We start from the raw sequence: 21,009 nt of genomic DNA on the forward strand, positions 1-21,009 counted from the left end.
CATCAGTTTTTGATATATATAGATATATATTTATATCTATATATACACATATTGGTACATACATATATATATGTCTATGTACTTGCATATGCATAAACGTGTGTGTGTGTGTGTGTGTGTGTGTGTGTGTGTGTGTGTGTGTGTGTGTGTGTGTGTACTTTTATTAATAGCAGATTGGGAACATTTTTTGCTCCTTTACTAGTAAAGTGAGGACCTTTTTTGACCCTCTCTTTTCTCGGGGGGAATGGGTTGGATGTAGAGCTAAGATGTCAATTAGGTTTAGGTTAGGCCATAGAAAGGGTTGAAAATGAATGGAAGTCAAGGCACGGTCCTCACTTTGCATCATAAAAAAATGTGTGTGTGTGTGTGTGTGTGTGTGTGTGTGTGTGTGTGTTTGTCTCACTCAGTGAATTTGAGTAAATTAACTTTTGAGTAATATTCAAATTATTCTATATTAGACAAAATATTTAATTGTTAACATGCATCTTATAATGTCTTGTTTTACAGAGATTACACAGAGCCCTCAATTCAGTCTTCGTCGATGATAAAATACCAACTGTTACCAAGCCTGAAAAAAGGTAATGTCCTTGTCCTGCAGATTGTGTTTGTTCATGTTCATGTCAGTAAAATAAATGATTTTAAACAGCAATATTATATTCCTACTATGCAAGTTTATTTCAGATAAATCTCCTCTACATTAACATAACTTTGCGCAGATGTTGTATAATTATGTTTTTCTGCAGTGCTTCAGCTTGTGTTTTGACTTGAGACTTAGGCTCATTAAAACTTCTGTCAAACTACACTAAATCAGAAATTGTTGTACCTTTTCTTTTATGGCTACAAACAAATAGAACACATTCTTTTGTCATCTAGTCAAAATGACCAATCCGCTGCTTAATGAGCGCAGACTTTTGTCCCTACTACTCCCACTAATTGAAGACTTTAAACACCATCTCATAACTGTACTGGAAATGCTGATGACTTGTTAGAAATCATGCTAAATTCTGAAGTGTCATTATGAATAAAATATGGGCCATATAATCTCACATTCATTCATACTAAAAATACAGAGTGGCAGTTCCAGCCGAGAGCCAATTTTCCAAACTTAAATGCCCCATTGGTCAAATTATCAGTCAGAGAATGAGTGACATCAATTAACATCCAAGTGGCAGTTAAGGGACCTATTTTTAATCAGGAACTAAATAGGATGGTCAATCTCTTGGAAGGCAATTATCTGAGGGACTTGAGAAAAGAATCTGATGCTGACGTCAGAGTATTGTATGAAATAGTGAGACAGCCATGAGGTACATCAAAAAGCTCTCTTTTCTACTATTTGTCCCTTTTCAAAATTCTATGCACCTTATAATTCTTAGGTATTTTCTCAATTGGCATTTTCTTTTTAGCTTTCACAGTCCCTCATTAAAGCCAACTTCCAATTGCTAGATGCTAATCCAATGTCTGTGATTTTATATTTTATATCACTGTTAGCCAGACCATGTTTTGCAAGACCGTTTATTTAAAAATCACAGCCTATGTTCATGTGCATGGTTTCTACAGCAGCGTTAAAGCTAACAAATATTAGGTTTTTTCCCCAACAACCTTTTTGTCACTTACAGTGTTCACAGTGCAAGAGAGAAGGCATTGGTAGCTGCAAACTTCCAATCCGATTGTGTCAGGTTATATTATCTCTTCATTTAACTCCACGCCGTTTTAAAGCAAAGTGTGCATTCATATAATTAACTATACCAGCACTTAAATATGTTGCGAGCCAATTGTCACCAAGTCCTACCAAAACAGAGGGAAACATGCTAGTGTGGTCCTCACAATTTTGTAAACTGCTCTGCTCTGGTCAGCAGGACCAAGCATGAGTTTATTGAAGATTGTAACTGTATGTGTGTGTCATGACACACATGTATGTATAGCACCCATGATAAGGATGCGTCCGATTTAGGGGACACATTGTTGGGACTTTTGGAAGCATTTTAGCCTAGTTGACTGTCCTTTAGAAACTCCAGCAGGGTCATAAATCTGTCAATCAAGAAAAAAAAAACAGGTATTGTAGGGCCAGGAAGGTACAGTGGAAATGCAGCATGTCATTTTTACTGCACTTAAATTTTTCTGAGTTTTGACAGTATAAGTAGGTTTTTATTAACTGGACTGTTGAAGCAGACAGGGACGCTGTATAGGCTAACTGTGCACTTCTGGACATCTCAGATCAGTTTTGGGGACAAAAGAAAATCCTGGTCAGGGCTTTCCTTGGCCAACAGATTCTATTTCAAATCATTCCACTCTGCAGTAAAAATTTTAAGCCCCTGTATATTTCACATCTATCTCCGTTTGTAACAGCAGGGGAAACTTAGGCTGAGTGCACAATGTGAGGATTAAATATACATAATAATTATGGAGACAAGTCCATGTGAAGGATGCCTATGGTAATGAGAATAGACCAGCTACCCTTGCATACTTACCCCATTCAATCAATCTCCCCTGCATCATACCTGCACGCTGTCCAAGAGTCAGAAAATATTACTCTCTTATTAGCAGCATCTCAGAAACCTGCAGCTCATATGTCTGACTTGCAAACATTGCACTGTGATTTGATGATGCTCACATTTATTGTACAGGAGTGCATACAGTAAAATATATTTTTCCTTACAACACTGTAAGCCTGAAAGTATCAGTTATTCATCCTGTTTTTCAAGTAAGTCTGCATGAAAGCAATGGCCAGCAAAGAGGTTAAATTTTAATTGGCTATGATCAGTACTCTTGATTAAACTATAACCTATTACATTTCCTACCTGTTTGAACAAGAACGTGGGGGAGAAAAAAATCATTAGAGACCTGTCTGTCAGAGAAAGTGTGGTGCATTGTCTGCAGAAGGTTAAAAAATTCTCATATGGCCAATTAAAACTGTTTTCCACATGAAGCTGGAGACACACACCTCCGGGACAAAATGAAATAATAAAATCAAATTATGGGAGCTTCCAGTTGATCTTTAAAATCAATATTTTATGCATGTCAGGAGGACTGCGCTGAAAGTAAAAAAATAAATAAAAAAAATGTGCCCACAGACGGTTTAAATGAACAGCAAGTAAACATTACTGATCAAATGATAACAAGAAAGGGCAAATGAAACAGGATACAACAAGACAAGCAGCGTAAGAGCTAGAGACCCAGTCGGGTCCAGAGAACATCGGGAAAATCAGGAGATATTAACCTGGGGAAGCAAAACAAGTAAAGGTAAGACAAAAAAAAAAAAAAGACATTTGGGGAGTGATGCTTTATTTGTCTAAGCAGACAACTCTCTGTGAGGGGTGGGGGAGTCGCAAGAATAATGAGAAACAGGTTGTGTAACCCAATCAAACACACAAAGGGAAGCGATCCTGAAGACATATGAGGTGAGATTTCTCTTGATAGAAAACACAAATTAAACTGATATCAATATCTGTTATTTAAAAAAAGTCATGTGACAATATTAAATTGCAGCATTGAAACTTAAAATCTGTATCTTCTTTTCTGATTTTAGCCAATTGGCTATAGTGACTTTAGCTTGCATTTAGGTTTTCTGCAGAGTCTAAATATCCCCTGGTTTGGACAGGCTGGGTTTGTAGCTGTGAAATAGATTTATTTAAAATCAGCGTAGTGCAGTCCCTGTATTTCATTACTGACCACAGAATGAAGAAACAAAAACCAATCCTAAAATAATTTCAGACTTGACTATATGGAGAGCAGGTTGCTCAGTGTCGTGCTGAAAGTGCAGTGCATCAGTGGATTCACAATGCTTCATAAATAAAGAACCTGTGATATAATTATTCAATTCAATTATGAACTGCCATGTTCTACGGAAAACTACAGTGTGCTGTTAAAAGTGGATAAATGGGAAGTCATCCTCTTAATGAAACGAGGTTATAACGGCGACGTAGAAAATCGCATTAGAAAAGTTGTTACAGTGTTAGATGATTAGTTTTGGATTGCGTATAACAGAAAGGTTAACAGGCATCTGTAGAAGCATGGGAAAAAAGGAAATCGATATGAACTAGATTGAATATATGACCCTGTGAACTGGATGCACCAGAAATCTCAAAGTTGCACAGAAACGTCGAACAAATGTAACTGGGGGGGGAAAAAATCTGACTCTTCCCCGAGTAATATTTCTTTATAAAATTGAGGAATTTCAAACTGGGAAACTTATCTCTGTGTATAGATGCCTGGTATATTGAATAAAAGAGCAAAACAGAGTGTTTTATATGCTGTTAATGAAATAATCACTACCTGCTGGTGTCAGGGTGAGGGAGCAGGTATCCAGTCCACTTTCTTGACAACATCTTTTGCACTTTACAAAACATTCAGCGCTTTAAAGTACTATTCAAAATAGTTTATTAGAAATTGCTCGACGTGGGGAAACATCATGACGATCAGAAGGGTTTTGGGCCAACTTCAGATCTCTTTCATAAAGCTCTGCTTTCTATAACCATTGCAGCCAAATTCTAACTTTTTTTGCACGCCACAAAAACAGATGAGCTCCATATAATGGGATATTAATTTGTTCTACAACATGCATTAAAGATAATTTTAGCTTTAGACTGTTAAATCATTTTTGAAAGTTCTCGTAACAAGAAATTAATGAGTCTTTTTTTATAATTGGCCATTAACGATTTTATATCAGAGATATGTGTGTGAGAGGAGGAATCGCTTCAAGGCCGATCAACTGTAAAACCAGTTTTTTTTTCTATTATTTTAAAATAAAGGCAACATTCTGAGGTGAGATTTTAAACTCTCCCAAAAATATTATGTTAGTGATAAGCACAGTTGCCAAATAAACAGACTCTGTGTGTCTTCCTTCAATAATGTAGACTCTTGCTGTCATGTTTGTGGGTTAATTGGACCCAAGCAATGCACTGTGGCAAAGAGCAGAGTTTTTAATAATAAACAAGGAGACTTACAGGGGAGAGCTCAGGACACGAAGCAAGACAGAGTAAGAGGACACACTAGTAATGAACAGTGACAACCAAAGAGCTTATATAGAGAGAAAACGCTGGGGAACGACAGCGGATGGACCTCAGTCCAACACAGCTACCAGGTTTGCATTGAATTGTGGGATGCAGTTGAGTAAGCAAACACATATACAATGGTGGCATGTCTTTTTTACAAAGCCTAAAGCCCCATGCAACTTTAAAGACATCTTTTCAAAACCATTTGATATACTTCTCAGATACTTTTGCATGAAATAGACAAAGAAACAAACATTATATGATTAAATTCTCAGTTTTCTTTTTTTTTTCTACATCTTCAAAACACAGCAACATCTTATTATTATTATTATTATTGGGCTGCACAGTGGCGCAGTGGGTAGTACTGTTGCCTTGCAGCAAGAAGGTCCTGGGTTCGAGTACACCCCTGGGTCTTTCTGCATGGAGTTTGCATCTTCTCCCTGTGCATGCGTGGGTTCTCTCCAGGTACTCCGGCTTCCTCCCACAGACCAAAAACATGACTGTTAGGTTAATTGGCTTCTCCAAATTGTCCTTAGGTGTGAGTGTGTACGTGAATGGTTGTTTGTCCTGTTTGTCTCTGTGTTGCCCTGCGACAGACTGGCGACCTGTCCAGGGTGTACCCTGCCTCTCTAGGCACCAGCACCCCCCGCGACCCCATGAGGGATAAAGCAGTTCGGAAAATGGATGGATGGATGTTTATATTATTATTATCATCATCCGGGATCAGGTTGTGGGGATAGCAGCTTCAGTACGGAGGCCCAGACTTCCCTTTCCCCTGCTACTTGGGCCAACTCCTCTGGGGGATCCCAAGGCGTTCCCAGGCCAGCTGAGAAAGATAGTCCCTCCAGCGTGTCCTGGGTCTTCCTCTGGGTCTCCTCCTGGTGGGACGTGCCCGGAACATCTCGCCAGAGGGGCATCCAGGAAGGGTCCTAACCAGATGGCCGAGCCACCTCAGCCAGATTCTCTTGACGTGGAGGAGCCAGTTGTAAATACATCAACTGGTTCCCGTGTTGACATTTGGTACTCCTGCCCCAGACACATCTGCCCAACAAGCAAACTGTATTTTTTTTTAACGAGGAGTAACAGGTTTTGGTTGGGTTGGTGTTTTATCTGTGTAAAAAGGCATCAAACCACCCCTCATCAACTGATTCATACCAAGATACACAAATTCTAGGTGTGAAAACTCCCCCTAAAAAATGATCAAAACACAAAAGAAAATCAACGCTGTCGACTCTGACATCTCTAAATCATCTCTTAATCCCACCTGTCCCAACATAGATAACGCCTGAAAGTTGCAGAGGATAAAACAGAAGTTCACTTTAATACTGGACGGATTTTCAGCCTTCTTGGCATCTAATGAAGTTTCCCTCTCTGTTCAAAGCTTGCAGCTTGAACTACAGATGTATTATGTAACAGGAAACTGTTTCCTTTCTATTCTCTTGCTCCTCTGTGAGCATCACTGATGGTGAAAAGGCTAAGTTTACTTCCCCCTGTAATAACTTCCAAAGTTGTTAATTTGACAATTTAGTGTTCACTGATGAGAAAAAATATGACTGCTCAAATCCATTTTTTATTAGGAAACAAGTGTAAAACCTTTTGTTTTTATTATGCTGTATTTGGTTTAAATTAGGTCTAAATTAGTCATAAGAATTATTCATTTATAGTTTTTAGAATTAATACATAAAAATTCTACATGCTATGTACATTCAAATAAAGTAAAAATGGTTTAATAAATCGTGAACTTAAGTATTCAAAGTTTTAAAGATTGCTTCTTACTCAAAGTTAAATGTTGCTTGTTTATTTAGAAGGGAGCCAGTAACTGAAATCATTTCATTTCTTCAGTTACAAAACACTGCTAGAAGTAAGTTGCAGTACTGTAAAGCAATAATTTTAAAGTGTGTGGTTATCGTATGACTGGAGGCTTAAGAGATCTGATAAAGTGTTCCTCATCTCAAAAAATATTCTCCCTTTCACTGCTGCCATGCCGTGAGCACAGGTCGATATGTGGATATATCATTTTAAGATGAAACTCTTTTTATGTTCTTATATTCAGATATGTCATCCCGTAAGCTTTGAAGTTAGGAGGATCTCATTAGATTCTTCTTGTCACTTTTTCCTTCAGTAAAAATAGCTTTTGATATTGAGAGCTCTTCAGTTAAGCTCCAGCTCAGGTAGATTTGGCCATATCAGTTTAACAACTTTGTGAAAGATAAACATATTAGATCATTCTGTAAGTCTCCAAAGAAATAAGATACGCTTTGAATTTCTACAGTATAGGGAACTAACAACTGGTAAATAAGTCATTACTCTGCAATGGTGGTCTCCATATATCTAGTTTTATTGTGTAGTCAGTGGCACCTAAGTACAAAGGGTTACACTTAGTTTTGATGAGGTTTAAGATTTTTGAATATCAAACAGTTGTAAAAAAAAAAGTGTTTATAATTGCTTTAGTATGCATTTATTTCATAAAGATAGTTTACTCTGCTAATTGTTTTAGGAACACAACTAAATGTTGGTCTATTTGGCATCCCCTCCTCTAAATGAACAAAATTCACCAAATGTAAACGGTTAGGTTTCAGTGTACATAGGTTGGGTTAAAATAAAGTAATATTCAACACTATAAAGATCAGAATCTACTCGCTTTCAGCATTTGGCAAGTTGTTAAGCTAATTTATAAATAGTGTCACTCAAATGTATTTATGGCACTTAAACCTTTCCTCATTTCCAATATTACAACCAGACTTTAGAGTAGAGAGGGGGGGGGGGGGGGGGGAGGGGGGGTTATGTGATAGAACACCACAAAGTAGAGAAGGATTCTGAAGTGGAAAGAAAAAGATGCATGACTTTAACAACATTTGACAAATTAAAATGTAATTGTTGTGTGCATTTGTATTCAGTCCCCTTTACTCTGTTGCCCCTAAATTAAATGTAGTGCAACCAGCTGCATTAAGGAATTCACACAATTCTAATTTATGGCAGGACACCAACATACAGACAGAGCTGCAATGAAATGGTTTCAATCAAAGCAACATAATTCAGACCTAAATTTAATTCATAATCTGCAGCAAGGCTTGGAAACTGATTATAAAATACAATCTCCATCAAATCTAAATGAGCTTGAAGTTGTTGTTTTTTCCACAAAAGAATAATAATAATGAAAGGTTTCAGTCATACCCCAAGTTGGCTCTGTGTGACTTGGTGAAGCTGAATAAAAACACATTGAGAACTTTTCAGAATTTTATAAAGAATTTCAAAAACTTCTGTTAATTACTTTTGCAATTATGACACACTTTGTATTGGTATACCACATAAAATGTAAATAAAATATTTTTATAAAGTTTATGGCTGTAATGTGACCAAAATATGGGTATCTTGTAAAAGAATATGAATGATTTTGCTAGGCACCGCATATCCGATCCAGTGTTGATCTTTGCTACTTAGGTGCAATGTGTAGAAAAGAAAAATGTTTTGTGCAAAACATTTCACGAAAAAAAGAGATGTTTCAGATAGGCAACTGGTCATTTGGCCTCAAAGTCTTGGGAAATAGAATTCATATTTGCCTCATGTGGTTCGTTTATAAATCATGATTAGGAGGAAAAAACAAGACGAACAATAAAATGAACATGCTCTGAAGTGATTGTTGATTTAAGAACTATGAATGTTGAATCACACTTGAGAGCCAAAAAAAGAGGTAAGCAAGGAAAGAGGATTGACTATATAATGTATGCTTCTGCTGAAAGTTGGCAACATCAGCAAACCTTAGCTTCCCCATGCGTTGTGGTTTTAACTCAAAGATGAAATTGGAGCTCAGGTTGGCTGGCAGAGGTTGCTGGCACAAGATACTACACATCCATTTACCTTCTGTTAGGATTTATAACTGGATGTTAGCAAAAGCCTTTTTCAAAGAAAAATATTGCTAATGATATTCGCAAACCACAAACAAACAAGACAAATGGTCTAAGTTTATTGTGTTTCAGTTAAATCTGCAGCCAGAATCATCTATAGGACTCTCCATTTTGGGCACTTTTTGGGGAAAACAGTGTGAAGCGTCAAAGCAGAAGAATGCCTAGGCTTACCAACAGTGTAAAGATTTCACTTTTACCCACATGTGGTAATGTGTTTGGTTAAAACAGGGGTCCCCAAAGTGGGGGTTGTGAGATGATTTGTTGCTGATGTGCTAAAAAGATTCCTTATGTGTGAAACCGATACAAAAATATAACTAAATCATGCGAAAGACTGCACTTTTTTGTAAGAGTTTTGTAATACTTCTTTATTCTTGGCTAATTTAATGACTTTATTCTCATAATTCCCCCACCCCCATGGAAATAAAATCCCACCTGCCGAAAGAAGGTTGCCTGTTTCTGGCACCGTAATTCTGGGCACTGTAATTGACCTTTGTCCAAATGCTTGGATTTTTTGGACTAATGGAATAAGCTGTATATCTGTAAAAGTCTGTAGTCTGAGCTGATACTTTCCATGTTCCAGCATTTAGATAAAAGCCACAACACAATCAATGACCTTTTAAAAGTGTAACAGATTATGACTGACACTGATCTGCGTTTGTTAATGTTAAAAAAAGCAGGGTTGTCCCAATCACAATTTTTCCATACCTAATATCATCTTGTACCCGTATCAACAATGATTCAGAATTTGCTGATAATGAAAACCAGTTCAATACTTGCTCATAATGAAAATTAATGGCATGCATATTTATTTAAATAGCACACAATGTTCCACTAGTATTACTTGGACTACATTAGTATTAGTATTGTGATCATGTAGCTCTTAACTCAGTTACCAGTAATGCTGGCACTGAGTTAAGCTGATTGGGCGAAGAGACACCTAGTGCCTGTCTACCAAGGTTTGGTTTCAGCCAATAATGTTATCAAATTAAAATGTAAGCAGCAGACGTCATGAGAAACTGCAAGAAGGTAAGCTAATCAAGACGCTTCTTGCTGTTCTACCATCAACGAAGAAATTGGGGATTCTTACAAAACAGATGTTATAGCAGCAGCTACGCATGCGTCCTTCCGCACTGCCATGTTTGTTGGTTCAACTGTGGGCTTGGCCGCACTTGCTTTTGTCACACCGGTATGTCCTGCCTTTAACCTCAGTACTGCAACGTGATTGGTCCGAACCGTTTTTGGTTCAGACACAAACGGTTGAAGCCGAAGCATTAACTGACAGATGGATCCTCGTGTGTTAGTGAATGCACAAATACCGCCAGAATTCATCTCGCAGGAAAGGTTAAAGTTTCTAAATATCCAGCTCAATATGCTCCTCTAACATTGGGTTTACAAAGTTATGGTAACTAACTGAGTTGCTTAAAATGCACAAAACCTTATTATTTGTTTCTATATAATTATTTGATTTGACACATAACTATCTTCTTCAATAAATTGACACGGTCCTGCTGCCACCATGTCAGAAGACAAAGCAGAAGGGCAAGGCTAAAGTTAGCTTGCTTTTTTTTTTGATACCGCTCATTGATAATTTGTCTCTTTCTGTGTAATTCTAGGTCATTTTCTGCAGATAAAACTTACAAAGGAAGTTCTTCTCCGACTATAAACTAAGCACAAAATGGCGTCGAACATCTTGTTTACATAGTCACGTATAGAATTCCAGCAACAAGTATGAGCAGTAAAGGATTCCTTGATACGAGTCCTTAGTGAACACATGGGATTGGATCCAGAGATTTCTAAAAAACAAAATGCTTTTTTGATAGATCATTTAAAAATGTAATGACCAAAGAAATAGTTAAGAATTCATATTGTACATCTTGTAATTACAAAATATGACAGTCATGCATATAATATGATTTGTCATATTTATATTGTAATACCGTTGTGGCATGGAGATCCAGGGTCAGATTACACAGGAGATAGAACAGCTCTCTTTCTCTGCATTGAAAAGCTTGGTACAACATAGGCTTGTATAAAGAAAAATAAGTTTTTAACCTTAATAGGTTTGTCCTAATAAAGGTTACATTATTAAAAAAAATATGCAAAGAAGGTACCTTAACGATAACGCCCAAAGTTCATCCACGGGTTCACAAGCACACATATATTGTATCTTGTTCAGAGTTCAATTCTCTATAAATGACTTTATTGTAGTACACGAATAGGCCTGTATCTGCTGAAACGACTCTTAGATTCAGGTAGATAATTCATGTTCTTTGTGTTTGTGCCACAGTCAGCTCTTAGAGTTTTCTCTTACATATGATTCCTACCAGCTGGTTATATTAAGATGTTACACAGTTCACCCTCCTTGGCATTTAGAGTTTCTTCCTGACATTTCACATTTCTCTGGCTTATCTCAGGTGCAACGAAGGAAACAACCAGTCAGCATCTTGGAATCCTGCAGAAACCTCCCACTGCAACAGGCGAAGGTTTCTTCCACAAGATATTCAGAACGACCTGGAACATCCATCCTCCCAGGACCTCGCACCTCCATTGCCCCCTTCCCCTCACCCTCATCCCCATACTCTTCCCTTGCTGGAAAAACACATGCCCATAGTGACAAGCTCTAACGGTCGCTCTGACCTGTTAGGCCGTGTGTTGGGCCAAGGAAAAGAAGGATCTGCCCAGGCCACGACGCAATGTTGCAGTTTAGGAGTGGGTGACTGTGGACTGGGCCAGGTTGGGCGAAACCCACTGCTGCAGGAACTGTCAGAACTTGAGGGTCAAATCACAGCAATCAAGCAGCAGCTACAGTCAGCAATGAGGAGGAAGAGAGAGCTTGAACGGTACCAGTCAGAAAACCAGCAAACAAACCAGACTTCACCGAGTCAGGCCTCAACACACCAGTCCAACCAGGTTTGTCAGTACACCCAGTCCCACCAGCAGACTAACCAACACACGAACACACTCCCAGACTTCTGAAGCCAACCTTTCCTTGTTTTGTCTAGAGAAACCTTAATGCAGGGAACAGGACTCCCAAACCCTTTTGGATAAGAGACCCTGCTTAGGTTATGGAAATGATACACACAATTTCTGATACCATGGTTCTCATTTAGGTACAGGAGAGTCCCTAAATGTTGACCTGAAATCTTCACTGTGGATCAGATTCTGCTCTATGACTCCCAACTACGACATTTTCTGACCTCTGGAAGGTGAGAAATAATGAGTGAAGAAGCGGACAAGGGTGAAAGAGGGATACTGAACCCTAACCCCCCGCTTGTTGTGTCAATGAGGAGCTGTGCTTTCTCTGTCCTCTCAGCCTCCATTGCATTCTTCTCAGAATCTTTTGGCTTCTTTTTTTTCACTTTCCATTTTTGCTGAAGACATCCTTTTGTCCCCGGAATATCTTACCTCTGAGATAAATCCAATCTCTTATATAATTTGCTTGCCAGGGTGATAAACTTGCTCACTGGTAGGATGACCCTTTGCGGTTCAAGCTTGATGAACTATTTCACCAGTATGTTGAATGTCTTTGAGCAGATAATGACCTGTAGATGAACCCAGCCAGATTAGTCTTTATGAGCCTGTGTCTTGCACAAACCCCGTATCTTTCCGCCATACATCCCATCGGGAATTGGTAGACATGACCTTCAATGGCTTAATTTCTCAGATCTTTGTCACTGCATTTATTGCAGTAAAGGAGATTGCCTGAACAAGTCTTTTGGACGTTAAGGGAGTTGCTGTTGCAAGAGAACAAAGAAAAATACTGTATAAAGCATTCACAAGACACTTTCATAAAGAACAACTGGTTGGCACCTACTGTTGCAGCGAATTCTATGACAACTCACCACAGTACTTCTGAATCACTGTACAATGTTGGTCTTGCACTACACTGATGCACTCCAGGTTTACTAAAGTCACTAATGTGTCAGAGCCAAAACTGTGGCCTAAAGTCATCTTATTGTGGGCTCACAACAGACCGGGTTAAACAGTTTCACCTTGGAGCATTCTGATGCTCTTGTACTATTGGTGCCATACAAACACTGAGTACTACTCGGTCCTTGGTGCCAACCCATTATTCAACAAAAAAAACTTAAGGTTAAAATGTTATCCACTGTTTTGGCTCGGACATGTTACTTAATGCAAAGAACATTTACAACTGAACACAGCAGAACAATTCCCTTGTGATTATTTTCTTGCATCTCTTTTGCTTTGGGTTGGACATGATCCGTTATTAAAAAAATAAAAAAATATCTTCTTTGCACTTATCTTTTTATCTGAATTTATTTTATTCTTTTGAGTTTGAAGTGGCTGGGTGAGAGTCACCTCCTCTAAAGCCATAGCTGTCAGCCAGGAACGACTGGACGGCTCCTTCTAGTGCAGGGGTCGGTCTTTGCCTCAAGCGAAGGAGTTGTAGTGTCTGTGTCTTGGGGGTTAAGGGAAGGTAAGATAAGATGAGAGATGGATAACAGTTTGGGACCTGATTTGCAGTAATGTGGGCACTGTTCAAATCATTTGTCGTGACAATCGGACTGAATGAAAAGACAAAGATCTAAATGTACCAGTCCATTTACGATCCAGACCTTAACTATGGTCCAAAGGGTGACGAATAAAACTGAGATATCATAGGAGACTGACAGCATCTTTGAGTACAGCCAATGCTTTTCCAAATTGAAAGTATCTGAGTATCTTATTGGGACGCATTTGTGGCACCTTGTTTTGTAGGTTTTTGAAGCACATCCCACTGGGACAGGACCCTGGCACACATCCAAACATCCAAGGGGCTACAAAGTATTTTCCTTCTGACCTTTGAGTGCCTTGGAGTCCCCCAAATGTTGCTGAAGAGTATCTTTAGTTAAAAGGTATAGTGGACGATTTTTCCAAAAACGTAGGTAAGAAACAGCAAAGTCCCTTTTGAATAATTGCGCATGCGCAAGACCATCTAACCTGCTCTTCCGCTCCTCAAAGGGATCGCGTGAAAAAAAATTCCTAAATTCACTCTGGTCTTATTTCCTTCTTCTGAGGCGTGTCTCTTCTTTTCATACAACTTTTAAGATAGTCTGCATCTTGCGACTCTCAGCCATTTTCAAAGTGTACGGTGAGAGCAGCAGAGCCGAAATGAACAGCTTAAACCGCATTTTGCTGGATACATAAACAATAAAACTGTGCACGCGCAGCAAAAGTAAACTAGCAAGGAACGAGCACACACATCAGCGTTTTTTCTAACAAGCCAAACCAAGAACGTCCACTATTCCTATAAAAAAAAAAAAAAAAAAGTTTGTCTAGGTTTCCCTCTTGTCCTTTGCATCCTGCAAACTGATCTAAAATAAGCAGATGAGATAATGCAGGGGTGAATTTTATCTTCTTCTAATCAATCAAATATGTCCAGACAATCTTGCAGTCTGAAAAAAAAAACAACTGAAGTCTTTGAAACTTTGAAAAAAAAAAAAAAAAAAAAGAAATCAGAGCTATGGACGTAGCTTAACCTCAGTTCAATCTGCATCGTGACAATTACTGAGATCCAGTATGTGCCCTGGATCTTAAAACTGGCTTAGATCACAAACCTGTGTTTCAGATTAATTTATGGTATGTTACGTTTCTCTTTGATGGCCATTCACATTCACCTAAAGTAATGTATTTCTAAACATCTTAATACATTTAATAATGAAACATCCTGCAGCTATATTAACCACTCCAAACTTGACTCCTTTCCCTGAAACAATGTTGGGCTAGACAGCTCTTCTTCACTCAAGGCAAAATTACTTCGCACAAGGAGGCATAATTATAAGCTCCAACAGTGATATTTTTTTCAGATCATCGCATGGTCAAGAACTGCTGCGTGTACATGTACACACAAACAGCTCCTATCTATTTAGCCAGTGTGTCTGCAGGGTAAGCGCCGGCTGTCACAGCTGAAATGAATACCTGACAGAGCAAAAGAGAAAGTGCACCCACTGAGCCGTCAGCTTTCTTTGTGTTTCTGTGTGCGGATGCCTTGCTAGGCAGTGACATAAACATCCCTCAAGTCGATGCGGTAATAACAGGATGAATCCACTGTAGAACTCTATAAGAAACCTAGTTTGAGCATATCCATATGCATTCTAATCACTGGTCTGGGCAACATGTGCAGTTTTGAAGGGGTGTGGACCAACAACTGCCGGAGAGGGTATTAGAATATGTGCAGGTGACTTGGAAAACAAAAATTACTTGCATGTTGATTACTCTCTCTAAACAACTAATCAAAAATGTATATTTCTCTCGTATTTGGATAGAAATTATAGAAAATCTTAGGGTCCTCATTTCAGATAGCAGTTTCAAATATGAATTGTGATAGTTTTTATTTTTGGGAGGTCTGATCAAACTGAATTCAAATTTTTAGAAATTGACATTAGAATCTAAGTCACTTCGACTAAACTCACAGTTTAACTGACATTTTCTGTACAGTTCCTTGCATGAGTATTTATACCCCTTGACTTTTACGCCCACCAATATATTGGGATTTTATATGATAGGCGAAGAGAAAGTGGAACATCATGGTCAAGGGAAAAGAAACTTTTTTTTCTACAAATACAAATGGTGTTTATTCAGCTCTCTTGAGTTACATACATTTTTAAAATCACACTTCACTGCTGTTATAGCCATTAAATAATAAAGCTCAACCTCAGTCAGTCTCAATGGCGAGTGTCTGAACAACCATAAAGTCATGCCACAGATTCTCAATTGGATTTAGTTCTGGACTTTAAGAAGGCAATTTGAACACATGCATATACTTTCACTTAATTGTAGCTCTGGCTGTTTGTTTAGGGTTGTTGTCCTGCTGGAAGGTGAACCTCTACCCTAGTCTCAAGTCTTCTGCAGCATCCAACAAATTTTTTATTTTTTTTTCAAGGGTAGCCAGTCACTAGGCTTCATCCATCTTTAAGATCAAATTTGACCATCATCCATGTACCCACGGTACTGCAACCACCACGTTTCACTGTGTGGATGGTATGTCCAGGGCGATGTGTGCAGTGTTAGTTCAGTCTTTTGCCATACAAGGCATTTTATGAGTAGATATTTGTCCGAGTCAACCACTAAACCTTCTATTTTTGATGTGTTTCCTACATGGCTCGTGGCAAATTCTAAATGGGGTCCAAGGTTTTCTTCTTGCTTTCTTCTTCTATAAATACCAGATTTGCAGATTGCCACACTCAGTTATCTTGTCAACAGTTTTTTTTTTTCTTTGTTTTTTGTGCAAATGAGCTTGAAACACAGGGAGGATTTGTATGCTGTAAAAGTAAACAAAAGATCCACTGGTATTCAAATAAACTAAAGGAATGAGATTTACCTTGAACACCATCAAGGTAAGTTGCAAACTCAGTCAAGTGGGACACCAATCCTCTTTGGTCCAATACTTTGCTTAATAAAAGCAAAGTCATCTTTGTACACTTGGGCACAAACTAAAAAAAATAATCACAAGAGAGAACACAGTTGCTACTGACTATTTAATTTTGGGACAAACAGAAAAAATATATATAGCATTTCGGATGAAATGCTTTTTTTTTGTCCTTAAAGAAAAAGACAGATATAATCACAATGATAATGAGTAATATCTATAAAACATATCGACTTCTCTCTTCATGCTGGGCATATCTTCCAATAGGAAATGGATTCACAACATTGCATCACAATCCACTGGTGGGTCAGGGAGAGGAGAGGTGCCTCAGGGAGGGAACGTGGAGCCGGAGTCAATGGCTGGGTTTGCTTGGAAACCCCAATCACCTCATTTCACTCAGAACAGCACCGCTGTCTAGTTTTGTTACCCTTTCTATCTGTTAGAAATGTCTTCCATTAAAATTTCAGTTTAGACACAATTCTGACAGCCACACATGGGGAATCTTTACACGGATCTGACACATGCAAGACCTACTGGACTGCTTTGCGACATTGTTATTAACATCAGAGTGAATCAGGAAATTGAGGTGAAAGACACTCCCAGTAAGCTTCTGAATAATGACATTTTCAAATATTGCATCCGATCTCAGCTGATGCCGAACCGTTTTCAGTCCCCGAGGATGCCAGTGACTCCTCCCTCACATTTCCTCCAACAAAAGACAAGACTTGTTCCCCCCAAACACCTAAACTGATACTAAAACATATTCAGGTTTACAGCAGGCAAACAGGTCCAAATGGATCATAATAGTCATACAGACTAACAGAAATCCTTAAAAAACAACATGACCCCATAATGGTCATTTAATGCACAGAGAGATAATAAAAAGAAAGTTTCTGTCTCTTATTTTCTGTACAAATGACAAACACCACATAACAACAACATCAATACGTTTTTTTTTTCTCTCCCCCCACCCCATAGCAGAGTTTTCAGACCGAGTGGAATGGATGTGGCGGTTGATGAGGCATTTCACCTGACAGGATGTGACGTAACACAGTGAGTCAGCTGACAGGAAGTGTGCAGGTTTGACGTTGTCAGGATAGGCTAACGGCACTCGCTCATACAAAAAACGTACAAAACACCATCCGCTAACTACGAACAGCACACCCTGGAGGACAAAAAAATATATACCATGTTTCAAAGGATTTCAGATACCTGGAGTGGGGAAAAAAACAAAAACAACCTGTGCTTACAGTAAGTTGGCTTTGTGATGCTTTTGCACTGGTTCGATTTTTGGATCTTGGCCGGTCGAATCGAGAGTGGCCAAGCTAAATGAAAACCACTACAAACATGGAGCATTCTGTCCTCCAGGTGGTTTAAACTGATAAATCCGGAGTGATTTCTCTTTTTGTTGTTGTTGTATGCATTCGGCGCCACGTGGCATGCGTCCTCGTCATTGTGCCTGGAAGTGCTGTGGAGACGCAAACGTGACCCGGTGCTGCCCCCTTAGTCATGTGACCTCCGTCATCGACGCCGAGTGGTTCTGAAACAAAACGCACGTTTGAAGAGGCATAGGGGAAGGGTGACGAAGAAAGGGGACACGAGGGAGGGAAACAGAAGAGGGGAAAGGTGTGAAAATGAAACAGAGGACAGTCGCCGTCAGCGGGTGCATGGAGTGCTCTGAAGACATTTCTGTGCAACTGATGGAAAGGAGTGCGGTGCAAACTTCATGCCTGATATATGTCATCGCTTTGTGTTGAAAGAAAGAAAAGGTGGTAAGCAAAAAAATATTTATAACTGGGGTTAAAGTCGCAGGCAAAAAAAAAAAGGTCTCACAAAAAAAGTACATAATGAAGCTTCAGTATATTACAAGTCTCAAGCTCCAGATGAGGCGATTTTAAAGTGGGCTTGAAAAACTAATCTTTTAGGGGCTATTCTGGTTAATGAAAAAAAGTTTTTTGTTTTCTTTTTAAAATCCCCCAGACTAAGGCTGCTGGGATTGCAGGTTAAGGGTTTTGAGCTACCTGCGCGCTGAGGGTCTCCAGAGGGCTCTCTACGCGGGGAAAAGTCATCAATGGAAGACCACGGTATTCCTCGGTCTTCTGTTTGGTTGCTGCATTATGAACACCTCTAAAGTTGTTCACAACACAGATGCCCTGGGAAATACAAGGAAGGAAAAACCTCATCAGCGAGACATTTGATACATACGCTACAAAAATCAAAATTAAACCCAGTATGACATTGAACTAAGGGCTAAAGATGTTATTGTAGCTACTTGGTCTAACTCAGTTGTCGTTTTACATATCAAATTTCAAGTGATGACACATATTAAAGTCAGCTCACATTTTACATTTTAACAATGTAACGTCAAGTCCCTTTGCAAGAAGCAGAACATTTTAAACCAATATGTTTAGTTTTAAAAACAGGTACACTGAATGAGAGGTGGGTTCACAGGAGAGGACCCTGAACACAGAAGGCCCCGCCTCCAATTTGGTATCCAGCAAATTCAGCGATCCAGCAGGAGACCAGATCCAAGCGGAAGTATGTTACGACTCGAACCATTCCACAAATCATACCAAACAGGGAGCTAGCGTTAGCTTAGCATTTGCATAAACTGCTTGGCATTAGAAAAAAAAACAGCAGCAGGAGCAAGAAGCGGATTCATGGATGACTGTGGCTGTCCAGAAAAACGTATGCTCCAGCATATGTGAAGTGGGTATAACACTAATTGAATATAGTTTGTTGTTTGTGAAGTGTCACATCGGGATGCTGCTTCTGTAAATGCATTCTTTTTATTACATAGATTTTATTGGTGACAAAAAGACACCATCAGGACATCTCTATTTGATAGCTTTATATGTGATGTATGTGTAGCAGCAGAATCTCTCTCTAGGGTAGCAACCCAAACAGCATTTCAGATTAAACTGAAATGACTTAGGGAGTTAGTGGTTACAGTGCAGGTAAAATGAGAAAATAGCTCAGTTGGAAGTGATAAATGGGGATATTTTTCCTTCCTGTCAATCTTTGATTTTCTATATCTACTCTTCATGCTCCATAAATGACAGATGGTTGCTTCAAAGATTTGTTTATCATAGAGGATCTTATTCCAAACTGGTTTCAGGGCTAAACGGGTGTTAAGGAGATCTGCCTTAATATTAAGATGCCACAACATTTACTCAAGTGAATTCTGACTCAGGCAGCACTAATGGAGTTGCAGTCAGCATGAAACTTCATCTGGTACGTTCAAGTCATCGGTATGGGCTTTTAACATGAATCAAAGCATTCCCGTATGAGGCTCTTGTTTTGAAGTAGAAAGGGAAGGCAGTTCTTGAGTAGACGGATTTGGTTGCTTCTCAGTCTGGCTGAGATTACTCGGTTCCAACATCGCTGATAAAAACAGCCACCATTTAAATAGTGGGTAAAAAATGAATAATGATCTTCCTGATGCTAACAGGCCTATAGGACTATGTCACAGTTTTACAATCAGGACTTCATCTCTAGTTAAAGTCATAATTCACAATATATTTATACTGAACATAGATTCTTCAAAACGATGTGTAAGATTCATGAAACCTTTATCGTTTTGTGTTTTATTAATAAAATATTTGCTTTTTGGTATTAGGTCCACCTTTAGAGATACATAAGCATATATTGTACATTGGCTGCAGATTATTTAAAAATAAAAAAAAGTCCCCGTTAAACGAATTTGATTTCCTTGTTTTTCCCCAAAAATACTGCTGACATCTCGCCATTTTTGTGAACCCAATCTGTTTTTCAAGACTCATGTAATTTTTACCATGTCTATTCTCCTAATTAGGTAAATTATAAATTAGGTACTTAATATGAATATTCATATGTAGGCTATTTTTTTGTACAACATTTCATATTAATCCACACAAGAGCTGCTAAATAACTGTGCTTAAAAAAAACTTAAATGTCAAACTCAGAACAGCACTAAAGAAAAGGTCAAGTGCTCTCCCAAAGTGACATGAATTTACCCTTCTGAGGATGGTTAAGGTCTGCACAGGGTTTCATGGGAATCAATTTAGTAGTTGAGTTATTTCAGTATAGATCTAACTGACAGAGGGATTGCTTTCATATCTAAAAATTTAATATTTCTACATACCATACATGCAATAAAATCTGTATCTTAGAATGACTCATGTCTAAGTGAAAACACATGTCAGCAGAGCATCACCACTTTCACAATATGAGCCTAGCAATGAGGATTAATATAAATTATGCAACACTGTCCACAAAGTTGCTTAGTTTGAGCTATGGATTATTGTTCACATGGGTCTCCAAATAATAATTAAAAAAAATTGGAACATTTTATTCCCAACATTAAAATCCAGCAATTTATTCAAGTATTCCGCTCCACTGAAAATGAATGGGAGTATGCAAGAGATTTTCTGAAAAGATGCAACCATATTTTCTGCCTCGGTACATTTACGACTGTGGTATAAAGTTTATAAGGGCGTAAAAATCAATCAAACAATAAGGAAGTCTTTTAAAGTCAGCTTGGTGCTTCAACTCTTTTTTTTTTTTTTAAACCTTAATGAGTCTTGGTTAACGCTGACACTTTTACACAAATATGTGCTTCAGCTGCAGCTTTAAGGTGCTCACGGTGTTCCCCACTGCACTAAAATTCATTACCCGTGATAATTACAATACTCTTTTTCTTTTTTTTGGGAAGAGTCCAGAGACAGAGAGCGCGAGGGAGATGCTTTTTTTCTTCCCTTTTTTA

At 38.6% G+C, this 21,009-nt stretch overlaps 2 protein-coding genes across 2 annotated transcripts in view; one reads left to right on the forward strand and one right to left on the reverse strand.

The window, feature by feature from the left end:
* Nucleotides 1-13,154, forward strand: part of grin3a (glutamate receptor, ionotropic, N-methyl-D-aspartate 3A) — a 109,877-nt gene extending 96,723 nt beyond the window's left edge. Inside the window, exons 9-10 of the mRNA XM_036140116.1 lie at nucleotides 508-578; nucleotides 11,311-13,154. Coding sequence (XP_035996009.1) covers nucleotides 508-578; nucleotides 11,311-11,872 — 633 coding nt within the window. The 3' untranslated portion in view covers nucleotides 11,873-13,154. The remainder of the gene's footprint in view (nucleotides 1-507; nucleotides 579-11,310) is intronic.
* Nucleotides 13,155-16,355: 3,201 nt separating this feature from the next.
* Nucleotides 16,356-21,009, reverse strand: part of plppr1 (phospholipid phosphatase related 1) — a 74,473-nt gene continuing 69,819 nt past the window's right edge. Inside the window, exons 7-8 of the mRNA XM_012869445.3 lie at nucleotides 18,287-18,418; nucleotides 16,356-17,805 (exon numbers count right to left, since the gene is read on the reverse strand). Coding sequence (XP_012724899.2) covers nucleotides 17,773-17,805; nucleotides 18,287-18,418 — 165 coding nt within the window. The 3' untranslated portion in view covers nucleotides 16,356-17,772. The remainder of the gene's footprint in view (nucleotides 17,806-18,286; nucleotides 18,419-21,009) is intronic.

Source organism: Fundulus heteroclitus, chromosome 8 (assembly GCF_011125445.2).
Source record: "Fundulus heteroclitus isolate FHET01 chromosome 8, MU-UCD_Fhet_4.1, whole genome shotgun sequence".
NCBI classification, from domain to species: Eukaryota; Metazoa; Chordata; class Actinopteri; order Cyprinodontiformes; family Fundulidae; genus Fundulus; species Fundulus heteroclitus.